This window comes from Xylaria bambusicola, assembly GCF_022495145.1.
Source record: "Xylaria bambusicola strain CBS 139988 unplaced genomic scaffold F5B22scaffold_5, whole genome shotgun sequence".
Classification (NCBI taxonomy): Eukaryota; Fungi; Ascomycota; class Sordariomycetes; order Xylariales; family Xylariaceae; genus Xylaria; species Xylaria bambusicola.
The window spans coordinates 383,429-400,199 of record NW_025953558.1 but is presented as its reverse complement, the minus strand read 5'-3'; the positions used below and the strand labels follow the sequence as shown (position 1 = coordinate 400,199).

Genomic DNA, 16,771 nt, shown 5'->3' with positions numbered 1-16,771 from the left:
GGATGCGGAACAATGATGCCGACCAGCCTACCGATTTGTTTAACGAACACAGTTTCAAGCGCACAATTATTACTGTAGTATGCTAATGATTCCATATACTGTATCAAAATCGGACAACCTAACTAATCTTCTTTAGAAACTTCTTTAGAGTGCGTATAACCTAGGTGTCGTGCCCTCAGGGGCAGACCTCACAATCTGCTTGTTTCTAGCCCCATAGAACAATCTCAAACACACAGCACCGATTGCCACAAAGAACAACATGGCAGCATTGACGCCATGGCCTGTCGGATACCCGCGTGCAGCCTCGTCGGCTTTATAAATCCAGACACCTGGGATCTGGCCCAATCCGGCGCCTATGCTTACGTTGAGAGCAACAGCCAGCCCGATTGACGCAGTGCTGAACATGTTTGAGGTAAGCCAGCCTAACATTGGAGGAATACATGCAAAGGCGCCCGAAGTGCCCACAATCAGCGTACCGTACCGACTTGCATAAGCAGTAGCTGGTAAGAGTGCAGATGCTAGGAAACCTGCAGCACCAACTGTCGCAGCACCTGCGCAATGGAGACCGCGAGCATTGAAATGATCTCCCGACCACGAATTAAGGATTGAAATAACTATGTTCGTTAGCATTAGAGCATATTGACCTGTCTGCGAGTCATACCATAAGCAATAGCCCAGGGAGGGACTGTTAGCAATTGGGCATGGAGATCTTTGTATCCGAGCCCTGCGACGATCGAAGGTGTGAAGAGGGACAATGAGCTGAAAGGAAGTGACACAGCGAAGTAAATCGCATAATGTCCATATAGCCTCCAATCCATCAAGGTCTCCTTAGCATCTGCCCAGGTGAGACCGGAGGCCGATCCTTTAGAGCCATCGATAAGGAGGCGTTGCGTCGCAAGCTCTTTTTCGTTCTCAGAGAGCCAGTTCGCGGTCTCTGGGTAGTCCGGGAGGAGAAACCATACGAATAGTGACGAGAGAACGGAAGGGATGCCCTCAAGAATGAACAGCCATCGCCATCCAGATAGTCCACGAACTCCGTTGATGTGGCCGACGCCGTAAGCAATAGCCCCGCCAAAGGCGCCCGCCAGGGTAGCACTGGAGAGGATGAAGGCGACTCGCACACTACGTTCATCTGTCTTGTACTACAAGTAGAGAAACAGTCAGCGTGAGCTGTCAGACTCAATTCCCGGATCGTGTTGTCGACAAATCAGAAACAGACGAGACACCTACCCAGAATGTCAAGTAATAGACTAAGCCCGGGAAGAGTCCGCTGTGATACTGCGGTCAGCGAATCGTGAATGTTACGATAGTATAGTGGGCGGCTAAACAGGCGAAAGACTTACGCCTCAAAAACACCCAGCAGGAAACGGACCCCCACGATCTGCGAGTAGTTATGAACGCCACCTATGCCAATGGTAATTAGACCCCAAGAACCCATCAAGAAAGCCAGCCATCGAGATGGCCGGAACTTCTTGAGAAGGATGTTAGAGGGCACTTCGAACAAGAAGTAGCCGATAAGGAAAATCATCAAGGCGATAGTGAACTGGTAATTCGTAGTGTGCGTCTCCGTCATCATGTCGTTGCCCGTGGACGAATTGAGGACCTTGGCATTGCCGATGTTGGATCGGTCGAGGTAGGCGAGAAAGTAAATCGACGCACTCAGAGGGATGATGCGTTTGTCTTGTTTCCGCAGAAGGGCCTTCTCTGCCGCGGACGAGCCGCGGACCGTGGAAGAGGTTGTCTCTTTGCTATTTTGCCCCTCGTGTTCTTCGCTGAGGGGTTGGTTCTGCTTCTCCACGTCGACGGGGGAGTCCTGCTCCGCCATTGTGAATGACTATGCGCGTCAATCTTGTGCTGAGGAGATGCCGGAGAATCGTGGTGTTCTTCACTCAGTCTAATTGCCAGTGCACCCTGCCTCATGTGGTATCCAAAAAGCCGGAAGCAGGATTGTGAGAAGTGAACAAAGGGATCATTGTGGTCGGTGATTTTGACGATCTCTTATCCGCCGATTCATTCACCGCTATGCGGCCCATACCCATTTGCTGGTACTGTGCTGAAAGTAGAACCACGGTCTGGTGGCATATTAGAACCCCTGCCCGCCTATTGTCTGTGATCATGAGGTTGCATTGGAACCTTCAAGCTTTCGCAGGCCCTCCTATGAAGACAACGCAAGCTCCCAGGGCCCCGGGGCCCTAGCCAATCATAGTATTGTTGGATGCGGGGGATGAACCGAATGTTGGGTGTGTATGTGCTTCCTTCAGCAAAATAGGAGCTGAATGCGCGAGTCGCAGGGGTTGACTGCGCGTCTGCTTACTTCATGTAACGTCCATATTGGACGGAAGCACTGGCCAGACCAGACCCTTTCGGCATTTAGACTACGGCAGTTTCGGCTTGAATAGTAAGTAAGCATCCGGGGTATGCGGGAGATGGGGTTGGGAGAGTCCAGAACGGTGCCTAAGTAAAACGACCTGGGTTGCGAACTTATCCCAGCCACCCACCCGTCCGTTGTCGGCGGAACTTATCTATGTATGAGCCACCCTCGACTTTACTTCTACATTTATGTACTACGTAGTATTCTTCACTCTAGCTCAGGCGCTGCTATATATATAAGAGAGCTTGCGATGACTATCTACTTTGAAGCAGAAATCTTCTTGCGAGAAACTCGCGCATCTGCTAACTGCAATGCAACGTACTTGGCTTTATGCTCAGATACGAATGTCCAGACCACTCACTACACTTCTAGAACCACGAGGACGTGCGAGTCTTTCGAATGGTTAGTGGTCGGAAGAGACTGACAATAAACGCTTTGCGCAACAACATGGATCGTACCATACATACTTATTGTCGCATGCTTCGACAAACCCGCTTGCCTTCGCGCTCTAGATCTCAATTCATTTGATGCTAGTCTAGTATCTGTTACTGGTACCCGGCAGCAAGTCATTTGCTGCGTCCTATGAATCGAACGCTTTGCGGATGATTGACGACTTAAGTGGATTTGCTATAGCTAGACCTCGACGATGCACTCTCATTCTGCATGCCGATGAATGCACTCAATCCCAGTGTCTGATCAGTAAATCCTCATTCAATGACACCCTCTTCACAGCTTATTATGCTTCTGATCGATCTTGGATGGAACAATACGAAAATGTCTGTTCTCGATAATCATCGTATTCTAAACAAATTCTTGTGTCAATCCTCACACAAATGGCCCCGAGTTACATCCATTACATAATAATATTAACTTCTTAATAGGGGTCCCTACCTATCATCCAATTCTGCGACACACGCCGTACGACCTCGCCGCGTAAAAGCAGAGGGCCTATAGGGCGATCAATGAGCATGTCCTTCACGAGCTGAATTTCTAAACATGCGATGACGTTTTCTGACGAGTGCATCACGAGGAAACTCATGCCAGGCCGTAGTCAGCCAAGATACGGCGTATTATCGTCAGATCTTTTCCACGCCCCTACCACGTGGTGGCCGTCTATCAAGTCCTGCCAAAGTCCTATAATAGAAACACAGCCGGGCCTGGCCTTCTTTTCCTTCGTATTCGGCACTGCGGCTCTATCCCTTGCGTTATGAGCTGAGCCGCTGCTTCCCGGTGGCAGGCTGGCTATGCCGTCATTTCGCGATATCGCGCTTGGCTTCCTTTGTACGGGTGTGACCTGATCGATCCGAAGAAGCGACTGAGGGTGGCAGCGCCTATTAGCTCGCGACTTCTCCCTTGGCTGACAAAGGAGAAGCTCGTATATAAATAGTTGGTACTTGACTCTTGTCTCAGCTAGTATCTTATATAGACAGTTCAATCTCAATTGAATCTCATTAGCAAGTTTGGATATCTTGCGCCAGACAGCTCCTATTAGGTTATAATATTCGTACAAGTGAGCAATATGAAGTACTTCGCCGTTCTCACCACGCTCCTCCTCGGCGCCACGGCCTCACCTGTTGGCAAGAGGCAGACCACAATAGCAACAATCAGCGAATTTTTCGCGAGCACTATTGTGAATGACGATGGCGCTAGGTAAGTCATTTTCAGATTTAATTCCTCGGTGACCTGCTAGCACCCTTCCTCTATGCAGATAGCATTGCAATAATTCTATTTCAAACTAACTGGCGTGCTTCACAAAGTATCGGATTCCACTTCGCCATTAAAGACGAAGTGAGCACGCGCTGCCATTACTCCGACAAGACCTCGGATGCCAAACTCCCAGACGTTCCGTTCACCAAGTGCGACGACGGGACCGTTCGATGGCAATTCCGCCAGGACCCGTCTCGGCCCGGCGCCGAAGGCCGCTATCGGCTCGTGATTGTCTACACGCCGGCGTCGAGCGCTGTCTCCGAATCTGGCTTTCACGAATGGAACCCGGACTTGTTCAAGCTGGAACTGATGGGGACTCGGAACGAAACCCACTACACTGTAAGTGCGCCGGCATTCTCTGCATTCTGGGGACACGCATGAGTTTCTTGAATCGGGGTTTCTTGTCCGCGAAAAGGTTTCGCCTCAGCTACTTGAATTAGACAATCACTGACTTGCATTTCTATATAGGGCTATACTGGGTGGGATCAGGATCTCCTCTAATCATCGCAAGCAAGGGATCTGCTTCTTCAGGAGAAAAGTGTTTTGGCATCTAGTGGCAAAAAGCGCATAAGCTGTGAATAGCTGTATAAACAGTTAGTTCACTCGGGACCTCTTAGCCTATTCCCCCTACTTTATAGAATTAAAGCAATTGAATACTATTCTATCAAGTCTAGCCTTGATATGCCCCTGACATCAGATAGTCTTTTGGTTTCTCATCCCCTGATTCCGAGTTCCTATCATCCTCATCCCGTTTGTCTTGGATCACCGGCTGCAGCATACTCTGCGGCCGTAACCGACTCGTCTCCCTGCGCACATTATCACCACCACCGGTTCGTCCCTCGGACTTGCTCCGCCCATGTCGTCTCGGCCTGACTTCCGTCGACGCCGCACTGAGCGCAGCGTAGAACGAACCCGGCGCGGCCCGATTCCCGAACATTGACGTGCGCTTCGTCCGTGGTGATGATGGCTTGTGTGGTTCCTTTTCTCCCCTCTTTTCTTTAGCTTGATCCTCTGTCTTAAAACCCGGTGTATCACCGTCGGCTTCGCGCACGGATATCAAAGGATGAGTGTTGATTTCCTCGGTGCCGATAACAGTGCCTTTGTCTTCTTCGCCTGCGCGCCGGAGCTGGCTCCGCGCACTCTCGGATAGTGCGATAGAAGGCAGGCTTAGCGGGCGCAGACCCTTGCTCTTCGCGAGGGTTCCGATGCTTGGCGCGTCGCTGGACTCGGCGTCCGGGTTACACTCATATGGGTCCGAGAAATCGCTTTCTATCATCGCGGCATAGCTATGTCTTGCCTCCTTCTCGGAAAGATGGAGATTATCTAGTGTCAACGGCTTCGGATTTATCTTTCTTCTGTCGGCCCTGCTTAGAGCATTACGGGTATGGCGCGGCGGTCTGTTCGCGGATGTCACGAGCGTGTGGTGTTGCTGCTGTATCGGATGGAAGGGCGTTAGACCGTGTTCTGCAGGCTTGCGTTCCGCGTTCTCGTCATCTTCCTCCGTGCTGTTTCCCCATGATGGATCGCCCGCTACATCCTCGTAACTCCCCTGCTGTAGGAGATCTGACGCGATGGCCTGCCTAACTAGATCTCCCACGCGCGCTTCGACTGCGTTCTCTGCTGTCTGGATATTCAGACGCTTAGACGGCCCGCCTTCATGGCCAAGCCAAATGGACCAGAACGGCTCGCCGTGGATCTCAGTTTTCCTCCACCGCTCGCAACGCGTTCGTAGACTCTCTAGACGCGCGCTATCCGTGTCTGCGTCCTCAACTGCTGTCCAGAGAGACCACCAGTCTAGCGCGGCGCGGAAGTTGCGCGTGTGCTGGCTAAGCAGCTCTTTCCACTGCTCGTCCTCGGGACAGCTGCAGAAGTGCATCGCGACGTTCTCGGCCCAGAGAGGCAGAGAGGCAGCATTTTCAAAACCCGTGATCGCGCTCACTGAGCCGTTGTGCACGAAGATGTTTGTGCTGGAGAGGTCGCCATGGGTAAAGACGCAGGGTGAGGAAGACGGCATGTAGTCCTTTAGGAGTTGAATCATATCTCCTGACGCGCCCCGCTTCTCGAGCCGTCTCTCGATGGCTTCCCAGAGCTCAAGATCAGACCCGAACGGTCCAAAGCCTTTGTCCGTGGCGCCGAAGAGATTGTCATGGTGGTACACGGGCCCGCCCGTGAGACTGGAGATTCGTCCGAGATCAGTTGTACGCCAGGCTTCGATGTATCGAGCAACTTGTTTAGCTATGCTTTCTCGCTCTTCGGACGATAGATCCCACCATATGTCATAAAGACGTTCGCCGGAAACGGCGTCACATATGGTGATCACCTTGCCGTTCTCTTTCCAGCCTGCTCGGACTTTCGGGGTGGGTACGTTGCATGCTAATGTGTTCAGTGCCCGCGAAGCCTCAACAAGTGGTACGTACTTGTCTTCAGGATGGTCGTCTACCTCCTCATGCAGAACATATTTGTTTCCGACGAGCCATTTCTGAGATATAGAGTCGTTGTACATTAGTTTCAGACTGCTTTTGAAAGGTATGGAATCCACCGCTTGACAATACGGGGTCGTGCATGCCGGACATATATCCTTTACGTCTCCAATGTCGAAGTAGTCGTCATGTGCATTTGATTCATACGTGCGTGCTCGAGATCTTGAATTGCATGTTGAGTTATCATCGGTCAGCTGAAGATGACGACCAAGAAACCAGCTAAGGATACGCGTCGCGTTGAGCTTGCTGTTAGGCAAAGACGGGAAATTGTTCAATGCATCCAGCATCTTTTTGTTAGAGTTGTGTGGCTGATCATCATTGCGTCTTGGGAGCGCAGCGTTGATATCATCGAGAGGTGGTGTTGCTGAGGCGAAGTCTCCAAGAGGAGTCCCACCTTCTTCATCGTCGTCATCGCTGTTCACGCTATCAACGGAGAATGTAGCATTATTAACGCGACTTCCAATCCTAGAATTTACTAGTGCCTCCGTTCGTGTTGTTCTCCGCGACGACATTTCTCTCTGGGCGCGCTTCGCATGCAGACAACGCTGACGTTTCGGGGCCTCTGGTTCGTCAACATTGCTACCTACATCCCCCCTTCGTAGTGTCCTGCCTCGGTTCATCCGTCGCTAGCGCTTGGTTCAGTGTCGTGTCGGACATTGGGAGTGAGTTGTCACAAGATAAACTATTACTAGTGAAAGGTATCTCCAGCATCAATCATTGTCTGGCCACTTTACAGGTAACACTCAGCCTCGCGAGATCCTAGCTGGAAGACTGAAGCTCCCTTGCCAAAGCCAGAAATAGATTGTTAGTCGATGCCTTGGATGAGACACCCGCCCTTTGTTGTGGAGGGGTTTGAGCTAAGCTATTTGCAACAAAGCCGGCGCACTGCAAGCGGATGGTATTTATCAGACATATTGGTCTGTAATCAACAGCTAGCCAATTTGTTAGCTTTACTGTGACGATGGAATGATGATACTCGAGACGAATCTAGCGTTTTCTAGGTGCGTAAACAGGAAACTTTCAGCCCAAGTAGGTATCAGTATCAAAACACGCGGCCCATTAAGCAGTATTGAAGTTGAATGCAAAGGTTTGAATGCGCAAAGCGGTAATTCATACGATATTAATTGACTGCGAGATTCGCTTGGAACGACTATCTCGCCACCTTTCTACTATACAATGTCTTCTCTAACAGCCTCCAAAGTCTATGTTATACCAGGTCTCTCTTTGGAATTATTGTAAGGGCAATAGAGGAATCAGGAAATATATCTAGTTAGCCGCATACATGCGGCGAATCGAAGTGCGTCTAGACATCATCCGCTCTTAGATAAGTATCAAGACTGGGCTATTAAGGGCTTCTCGGCGACGATTCGGTATGTCGTCGTGATGAGGCGCATAGTGTCCATTTCCACGAATGCTTGTCCGTCTAGACATAGTCTATCAAATAGAATCTTGAAGTGCTGTGGCAGGGCGCGCAGTTTTGTCAAGTAGTTGATCAACTTGCGTACCGAACGGAAGTATATGTCGACTTTATCTATCAGCCCTGCCTGTAAGCCGTCGATGCTAGGGTTGTCAGAGCGGGTCACAGTGAATCCAGCGTCCTCGAGGGCTTTCTCAAAACTTGTTGGTGTAGGTGTTCCGACGGCCCCGATTAATGGTTTGACCCGTCGCATGAGGGAGGTATGTGTAGGGTTCTCAGGGTCATAGGCGGGTAAGCTGACCCAGTCCATAAGCAAGAATCTCGATCCGGGCTTTAGTATCCGATATATCTCTTTAAATAATGCCTTTGGGTCTTTGCAGAGACTAAGCGCTTGGATCTCGTAGAATGCGTCAAACGATTCGTCCGCAAAGGGGAGAGGTAGGTCGTTTTGATCGCGGACTATGAATTCGTTGCTGAAGTTCCATTTCTGATTGAATTCCTTGGCTTGTGCGACTTGATTGGCGTCAACTACAATAATTAGACGTCAGCAGGTAGAACCCCCAAAACCCCTGTGTATTGGAGACATTCAAGTAGTACGAATCGTGTGAGGTGTATGCTACAACAACACGTATTTCTTGAGAAATCGGATCTAGTGGGTAGGTGATGAAAGCAGATATTGCTCACTGTTAAGCCCAGTTACTCTCGCTCCGCTAAAGCTCGTCATATGCGCGGCGACACGACCACGACCACAGCCTAGGTCAAGGACCTTCATTCCCGGTTTCAAGCCAATCTCCCTGGCAATCGATTCTTCGCAAAGCAGCTGGTTATCCCGTACGGAGGCCTTCTTATCCATCAATGGTGGTATATACATCTTTTCCACGTCGCCGAGGCTGCAGAGGTGATTGATCACCGAGTAATAAGCTGCAAGGCATTGGCCGACGTGCTCTTGGTAATTAGTACCGAACGCGGCTACCATAGCGTCTTCATCGGCCCAGTCCAGGTTGTAGATCTCATATGATGCCATGAAGGCATCTACTTGCTGTGGACTGAGGTCGCGGATGTGCTTGAATGCTTTGAGGAATGTCTTGAGTCTATTGGGCGATACCGAACGGTCAACCACATAGTCACTGGCAACTTCATCTTTCTTTTTGGTTGCGGATTTCCGAATAGGCTGTCCCTTTATTCTAGTCTTTTCAGCACTGATATCGCTGGTCCGCGAGCTATCGCTGCTGTCAGTTCGGCCATTTAACTTGAATGCGTCGGCTGAATCATGGACATTCTGCCTCTGTTCCTGTATGCGCAGTGGCGCCGTTACTGCCGCCATTGGAGATGAGTGTGCTGTGTGATAGAATAACCCCCAATCAGCCTATTCGCATAAGCAGCCCGCTCGAAGTGGATGTAGGTATGAGAGGTCTTTGTTGTTCGTTGCCAGCAGTGGTATTAGGTACCTATTCATTCGTCATTGTGATTTTTGGGTATTAGGTGTTCCTCGTATCGACACAGGAGCGAGAACAAAAGAAGAAAACTTTGAAGTGACAGCACGCAGCAGAGGGACGGCGCCAGCGCATCTCTTATGGTTCCCGCAATAGCAATAGAGTTTCACCACGGGGCCTTGCCAGTTGGCCAACATTTTTTCCATTTTGGCTTACTTAGGTCCGCTTATAGTATTTCCGAACTGTCCGACGAGCTGCTTGTTATGACGGCGCATCTGCAGCCTGCTTTTGATCGCCTGATAAATCACGCCTTCTGCCCTTTCAAAATTTCCCGCTTACAAAGCGCGGAGCAAGTGCCCAAAGCTAATAAGGCCCAACACGCCGCTTCGGTCTTTCGGTACATGGCCCCTTGCCTCTTGCTACTAGGAGCATCCGATCATGTTCCATTCGAGCCATTTCGCGATGCAGCCTTGTCACACTCCACAAATAGGCCGACACAACGGTTCCATCCGTTAGGCGCGAGATGCCGGTTTCATCGGGTTCTGCCCGGCAGATGAAGACTCAATTATCCAATTGGATGTCTGCTAGATGCAAGATAAAGGCAGCACTGTCGAGATCTCCCTTTGAGTCATTGTTGATCAACAGTTGGCCTATATCGGAGACATGTCAGCGAATAACGCAGAGAACTCCGGATCCCCCGGGAGATAAACTAAATCAGACGAGGGGCCTTCTTTCATCATGTTACCTAGTATCACGCTATGTATTACCTTTCGGTAACTCGCCTAACTCGTCACGCGACACCATTCCACGAGCTGTCGCATCACGTGTGAACCACTCAAAGTACCGTTCCTTCCGGGGTTTGGGGATATGTCGATGTAAGTAAGCTTTTTAGTGAGTATTAAACGTTCTCATCTAAGGCATTAGCATGCATCTGTGCTAATGAAAATCTCACCTCAATGACCTTAGTGAGTGGGCATTATTTCCTTGCAATAACCAAAATCCTTTCAAATGGACAATCTCCCATGATATATGTAGATCGTTTCCAAGTAAGAAAAGATCCCATTAGGTAATCTCGCGACCGATGAAAAGTGTTAACTTAGTCATGTAAGTGATACTATGCTCGTCACAGATTGGATTGGCTAAATCGCAGATTTTTTGTTTTCTTGACTAAGAGATCATCACTCACATTTATAATCACCATCTCGGTAGGAACGAGAAATTTGCAGGCCAAAATTTTGATTTATGGTGATAACAGCCTCGAAAGGCGACTACAGAAAGAAAGTATCATGTTACAGCTTGAGTTATTGCCTGTGTAGTAGTCAACATCAAGCGAATCTTAACTGTTTGTATATAGAACAATCTATAAAATCTAAACAAATTGCCGGGAGGGGGATATATTCACAAAGGAGCGTGGCACAGGAGCGAGTGACTCTTAAAAACAGAGCTCAAAATATTTACATTAGAAGACTAAAACATTAAACATCTAAACAGTTGGAAGGGTGAGAATTGCCGCGAAAGACATCTGCCACACGGGGATGGGCAGAGTAAAGGTAGGACCAAGAAGTGTTTCAATGTTGGAAAACTTGTCTGCGTGTTTGTAAATCTAATTCGACCATTAATAAAAGAGAACGACTATGTGTGGTTGTCTTTTTGACCTTTCTATGCCCATCCCAATGATTGCCCAGACGCTATGCGGAATTCACTCCCAAATCCATTATGCAACGAAATTAAAAGAAACCAAGGAAGAACGCGGCAGCAGCAACGACGGCGCCAGTGGCACCCGCGCGAAGGACCGAAGCACCGGCCGTGGCGATGGTGCTGGTGGCAGCGGGGCTGGACTCGGAGGCGGTAGGGTAGCCGCTGGGGGTGGTGACGGGGATAGGAGAGACGGAGTAAGAGGTAGAGAGAGTAGGGATGGCGCTGGTGTAGCCACCGGGGTAGCTGCTAGTAGGATAGCTGTCACCACCAGTAGGGTAGCTATCGCCACCGGTAGGGTATGAATCACCGCCAGTAGGGCCAGCAGAGCTGCTGCTCTCACCGGGGTAAGAGTCACCACCGGTTGGGTAAGCAGATGAGGTAGGGTAGCTGTCACCTCCGGTAGGGTAGGAATCACCACCGGTGGGAGAGGCGGAGGAGGTAGGGTAGCTATCACCGCCAGTGGGATAAGAATCACCGCCGGTAGGGTAAGAATCGCCACCAGTAGGGCCGGCAGAGCTGCTGCTTTCACCGGGGTATGAAGCAGAGCCAGTAGGGTAGCTGTCGCCGCCAGTTGGGTAGGAGTCACCTCCGGTAGGGTAGCCCGAGGAGGTAGGGTAAGCGACGGATGAGGAGTCGCTTCCGGTAGGGTAGGAGTCACCACCAGTTGGGTAGCTATCACCGCCGGTAGGGTAAGAGTCGCCGCCAGTAGGGTAGCCGGTGGGAGTGACAACGGGGTAGCTACCGGTGGGGTAGTCATCACCGTCACCGTCCTCAGGGGGGCACTCGTCGTCGTCTCCGTCATCTCCATCATCTCCGTCCTCAGGGGGGCACTCATCATCATCACCATCGTCACCACCGGGGTAGCCGGTAGAAGTGACAACGGGGTAGCTGCCAGTAGGAGAAGGACCGGAGCTGTAGGTACCGGTGGGAGTAGGGGTAACGACAGGGTAGCTACCGGTAGGGTAGTCATCGCCGTCACCATCCTCAGGAGGGCACTCGTCGTCGTCTCCGTCATCTCCATCATCTCCGTCCTCAGGAGGGCATTCATCATCATCACCGTCGTCGCCACCTGGGTAACCAGTGGTGGTAGGGACGGGGTAGCTGCTGGTGGGGTAGCCCGAAGGACCAGAGCTGTAGGTACCAGTGGGAGTAACTACGGGGTAGCTCTCAGTAGGGTAGCCGGTCTCCTCAGGAGGGCACTCATCGTCATCACCCTCGTCGTCGTCGTCACCATCTTCGGGAGGGCACTCATCGTCGTCTCCGTCATCGCCTCCGGGGTAACCGGTGGGCGTAGGGACGGGGTAGCTGCCAGTAGGATACCCAGAAGGACCGGAGCTGTAAGTGGCGGTCACAGAGTAGCTGCCGGTAGGGTAGCCAGACTCTTCAGGAGGGCATTCATCATCGTCACCCTCGTCCTCATCGTCGTCGTCCTCAGGAGGGCACTCATCATCACCGGGGTAGTCAGTCGGTGTGGGAACCGGGAAGCTGCTAGTAGAGTATCCCGAAGGAACACCGCTGTAGGTTGCCGTCGCGGTCTCGGTAGGGTACTCCTCGCTGTCACCGCCAGTCGGGTAGGTATCGTATGTGGCGCTCACAGCGGTGGCCAGTAGGATACCGGCACCGGCATACTTGGTTAAGCGGACCATGGTTGCTCAATTTCGAAACGAAAAGAAAGAATGACTTCAGTGAGGGTGAGACGAGCAAACGGGATGAAGATCGTAGGTGAACAGAGACAGACGGGAGCTGAGAGGGTTTAATAAACAACCCAACCGTGGCTAGGTCGGGACCTATCATGGCCCACTGGCTGCATGTTGGTCCCATTGCCTGCGGCCTGCGCAGGTGCGTGGTCGACGGGCCAAGGCTCAATCGTCGCCATCATCGTGGGTCTTCGTATCGATCGTGTATTAGCGCGTCTATTTTTGCTCCTCACCAAAGGTCAGCGCCTAGGATCTCCCCTAGCGTCGTCGTGGATGGAGCGTACTGAGGAGGGTAGTGTAATGTTCCTGCTCATGTCGCGGGTTTTTACGACGGGCAGGGATCCGGTAGACACGTGCAGTTTACGCACAACATGCTTATTCCAGTATTTCCGACTACCTACCCTTTCCAGGAAGATCCAGGCTGACCATACTAAGTCAAGTATCGTGGCCCCGGCCCCTACTAAGCCTCATCCTTGCGAGGTACACTAAACTAGAGGAACCCACGCGAAGTTCCGAGATGACCGTAGCAGCGAGACCTGGCGGCCCAGGGGCCCAGAAGCTGGGAGCGAAGCCAATTGACCCCAGACTCACCTGAAGGTGCAATCTTATTTTCTTGAGAGTCGTCCAGGGTAGATATGCAGGCGACTGGCACAGCGGTATGAGGCCGGTTCTTGTGGAGATGATCTAAATCCTTTCTCATTGGGTCTTTCGCCTGCCCTACACCTGTTCACGCTTAGGCCACGAGAACTATTGGCCCTCTGGCTCCTTGGCGGGTGTGCTAGCGAGGCCGGATCAGGTACTATCGTATGGTTGAGTGCTACCTACCTAGGTAGCGTACACTATTTTCGTAGTAGGTAGCGTAATGTGCTGTAGTAAGACAGACAGCCAAGGCTCGCCTTGCAGTGAGAGAGAAGAAAAAGATTGCAAGCGAGTGTGGTTAGCCTGGGCGATCTAACAAATGCGAACACATCATGATGGCGGAGGAGCAAATGAATCGAGATAGGTTGCACAAGAGATCGTGTTCAAAACCATCATTATCGTGTGCCATCCTTTCCATTCTTTTCTAGTGATGTTGTTGTTTTATCTTGACCCCGTTGACCGACATCACCATTGTTGCCGTGCCGGCGCCGCTCTCCGGCACTACTCTATCAACCATGAACCGTCGACTCTTGTAGATTGTTTAGTATGCATTAGCAGAGTCACTAACACACAGGCGGTATTCATTACGAGGCGAGGTCACCACATACCGGTATATCGGCGTACTGCTAGGCCCGCAGTGACCTCATTACTACGCGTGCTGCTCGCCCACCTATGTTATGCCACTGAGTCGGTTCGTTTCCGCTCATTTGCACATGTTATGCTATCTGCTGTCTTCGTCGTATATCATCACTCATCTCCTAGCGAATCTCAACTCGCAATTACAGGGTGAGTTTGCCAATCATTGCCTCCAATGTGCAGTGTACACTACACACTCTGTAGGCTGTTGGGGCCAATGCGGGTGCGGGTGCGGCTTCAACGGCTTTCGGGGGAGAGAAGCGAGTGTCGGCCATTGCTGCGCTGGGGTAGAGCTGCTGTCTGCAAGGGCTCCTGCTGGATTGAGTTGAGCTCCCCCTGTTGCTGACAGGAATAGGGCGCCACCCGAGAATAGGCTGCATTGCCTCTCCAGCACTTTGAAATGTCAGCTCCACAAGTCTGACTGTCAAGGGTTGCAGCTGAAATTTTAGCTGGAGACGAGATTACATACAGAACAGGTTCTTATGCTAACGACGTGGACTAGCATGGGCCTCTGAGCAGCCCGACTGCGTAAGTAGTATCGCGACCTCCCACTCGGCCACCGACCATCGTGTGTTGGTGGGCCTATTCTGTATCTCAGGCTTCATTTCACATGGCAAACTGGGGAGTTTATACCGATGCTATTGTAGAGGAGTCTAGCGTGGCGCCTCATATGGCTTCTAGGCACAGTCATCCAATCAGTCATTTCTCGCCGTCGGCTATAAGTATAGGCAGCAAGAATCTCATGATCAGTCATGGCCATCTTCTGACGGCCCTTGGCATTTTCTTTGCTCTGAATAGTCTCGGCTTGGTGCATTCCGCTGTTTCTGCTTCTTCGATGAAGCTATCGCAGCTCGGTCTCTTCAATTACCGAGAGAAGGAGCCGTATAGAAATAGGGGGCATGTCAACTCGCATAGTAAACATCTTTACCCGTTTGACAGGGAGGGTTCCATACGGTCGCATGTGAGAAGACGACCAAGGGAACGGTTGCATACCAATTGGCATGCAATTATACTATCATATAACACATACGCCGTATCGAGATAGCGAGGCATTATGTGGGACATTCTCCTTAATTTCACCAAGCCTGGCCATCTTGCTCACCACCACGGAAATGATGATGAAGGCTTCGACGAATCTGACAAGATTAATTATAACAATCAGTGAGCTCGCTTCCGACTAGCAGTCCTGCCAGTCGAGCCAGTTTCCTACCTACCTACTAGTGTAGTATGCGCATAACCAATATGTAGCTAATCATGGCGATGTGGGTGATGCTTACATAGCAGTTTGCGTGTTGACCCACTATGGAACAGTAACTCATTCTCAGCTCACCTCATTCGTATGATTTTCTACGCGCAGGTACTCCAAGTCAAGTGAGGCGCGGGCTTCTCTCAGGAATGGTGGAGGACTTGGGCACGAAGCCTGGATATGTTCATTGGGGCTGCCTTGCAGCATCCGCCCACTACGATACTGCGCCAGCAACCACGATTTTGTGCTTGAATGACAACTTCTGCCAGTTGTTGCTCCCATGAAGACTAGATCGGGGCCCAGGTGACGATATCAGTCTCTGATAGCAAGTATAGTCCATAAGCAGGTGCAAGAGACAGCTTACCTCCTGGCTAGTTTCCGTCAGCCCTATGGGCATCTTCCATGTCTTTGTCGTAGTGTCGTAAACCTCACCGTTTGTTCCATCCGGATATAGGAGTAAGGATGGCCAAGAGCCGAGTTGGTTGTCCTTTTCTAGAAGTCTTACGCCCATTTCATATTCTCTGACCAAGCTAGGAAGCTCGGCTATTTTCGTACAGTTGATACCTATACCCCACGGAGGATCCTTGGAGTATTCTAAACTTAGCAGGCCCCGAATAGCTTGACTAATACTACTGCCGTCTGGAAGAGATCGGGCACCCCCCGGATATACGCACGATATCCAGTACGGAATCCGCTTCAGTACATCAGGAGCGGCCGCGTCGGCCGACTGTGACATGAAGAGCGTAGTAAGTCGCCGGATGGCGAGTATTTCATCAAGCTTGGGGACGGTCTCAAATGCAATAAAATTAATTCGGCTACCAAGTCGAGGAATGCTCGTAAACAAGCTCATACGATCCGCATGCCATTTATACAGCTTGTCGACGGAGCTGTGGTCGTCGTCGTACTGGGCAGTGTACTCCTGGCTAGGCGTCATGACGGCACCATACGGGCCCAGGCTCAGAGCAATCTTGGTGTTTGGTTGCTTGACTTGCTCGGCAATGGCCACTGCGACATCGAGATATCCGGGGATATCGGTAACGTTGACACCAAGCGGGCAAGCGTCTGTTCGCGTGCGTCCAAAGCCCTCTCTTGAGACTTGATAGGTAGCAGTGAGCAGGATGTCAACAGGAACACGAGCAAAGTCGCGCTGGCATGAACTCAGAGTCTCACGGCCACGATCTGAGAGTAGGAGATGAGATGACCATAAAGGTGTGGCTTCGGTGAAGCTCACTTTGTACCTGTCCTCAAGAGTCGTGCCTAAGCCGCCATCAAGGAATAGTACGGGTGTCTCGGCCATAGCGGCTAATGTTCGTCGAAGCAGGTCTATACAGTTGTGCACGGATCTTGTAAATTTTAATGATGAGGCCTCCAGCAGTGTTTGCGGGCAGAGATCAAGAGCGTGGCATGGAACACAGTCCCGAGTGGATACGGTATCAGCGAGATCGAC

General features: G+C 51.1%; 6 protein-coding genes across 6 annotated transcripts; 1 reads left to right on the top strand and 5 right to left on the bottom strand.

Annotated features, from left to right (window-relative positions):
* Positions 1-144: 144 nt before the first annotated feature.
* F5B22DRAFT_633859 (MFS general substrate transporter) lies at positions 145-1,825 on the bottom strand (the record flags this gene model as incomplete). Its single annotated transcript, XM_047976901.1, has 4 exons — positions 145-614; positions 662-1,142; positions 1,231-1,270; positions 1,344-1,825. The coding sequence occupies 4 exons, from the start codon at positions 1,823-1,825 to the stop codon at positions 145-147; spliced, it is 1,473 nt and encodes a 490-aa protein (XP_047834449.1).
* Positions 1,826-3,599: 1,774 nt separating this feature from the next.
* Positions 3,600-4,664, top strand: F5B22DRAFT_415157 (uncharacterized protein). Its single transcript, XM_047971581.1, has 3 exons — positions 3,600-4,021; positions 4,129-4,417; positions 4,547-4,664. Exons 1-3 carry the CDS (start codon positions 3,891-3,893, stop codon positions 4,577-4,579), a joined length of 453 nt encoding a protein of 150 aa, XP_047834448.1. The 5' UTR covers positions 3,600-3,890; the 3' UTR covers positions 4,580-4,664.
* Positions 4,665-4,748: 84 nt separating this feature from the next.
* Positions 4,749-7,070, bottom strand: F5B22DRAFT_642842 (uncharacterized protein; the record flags this gene model as incomplete). Its single annotated transcript, XM_047978187.1, has 1 exon — positions 4,749-7,070. One exon carries the CDS (start codon positions 7,068-7,070, stop codon positions 4,749-4,751), a length of 2,322 nt encoding a protein of 773 aa, XP_047834447.1.
* Positions 7,071-7,592: 522 nt separating this feature from the next.
* On the bottom strand, positions 7,593-9,423 carry F5B22DRAFT_411759 (S-adenosyl-L-methionine-dependent methyltransferase). The gene is made up of 2 exons (XM_047971574.1): positions 8,660-9,423; positions 7,593-8,503 (listed from the first exon to the last, which is right to left on the bottom strand). Exons 1-2 carry the CDS (start codon positions 9,297-9,299, stop codon positions 7,890-7,892), a joined length of 1,254 nt encoding a protein of 417 aa, XP_047834446.1. The 5' UTR covers positions 9,300-9,423; the 3' UTR covers positions 7,593-7,889.
* Positions 9,424-11,135: 1,712 nt separating this feature from the next.
* On the bottom strand, positions 11,136-12,752 carry F5B22DRAFT_642840 (uncharacterized protein; the record flags this gene model as incomplete). The annotated part of the gene is made up of 1 exon (XM_047978186.1): positions 11,136-12,752. One exon carries the CDS (start codon positions 12,750-12,752, stop codon positions 11,136-11,138), a length of 1,617 nt encoding a protein of 538 aa, XP_047834445.1.
* A 2,715-nt stretch (positions 12,753-15,467) lies between these two features.
* Positions 15,468-16,621, bottom strand: F5B22DRAFT_633854 (Homocysteine S-methyltransferase; the record flags this gene model as incomplete). Its single annotated transcript, XM_047976900.1, has 2 exons — positions 15,468-15,611; positions 15,689-16,621. 2 exons carry the CDS (start codon positions 16,619-16,621, stop codon positions 15,468-15,470), a joined length of 1,077 nt encoding a protein of 358 aa, XP_047834444.1.
* Between the last annotated feature and the right edge of the window lie 150 nt (positions 16,622-16,771).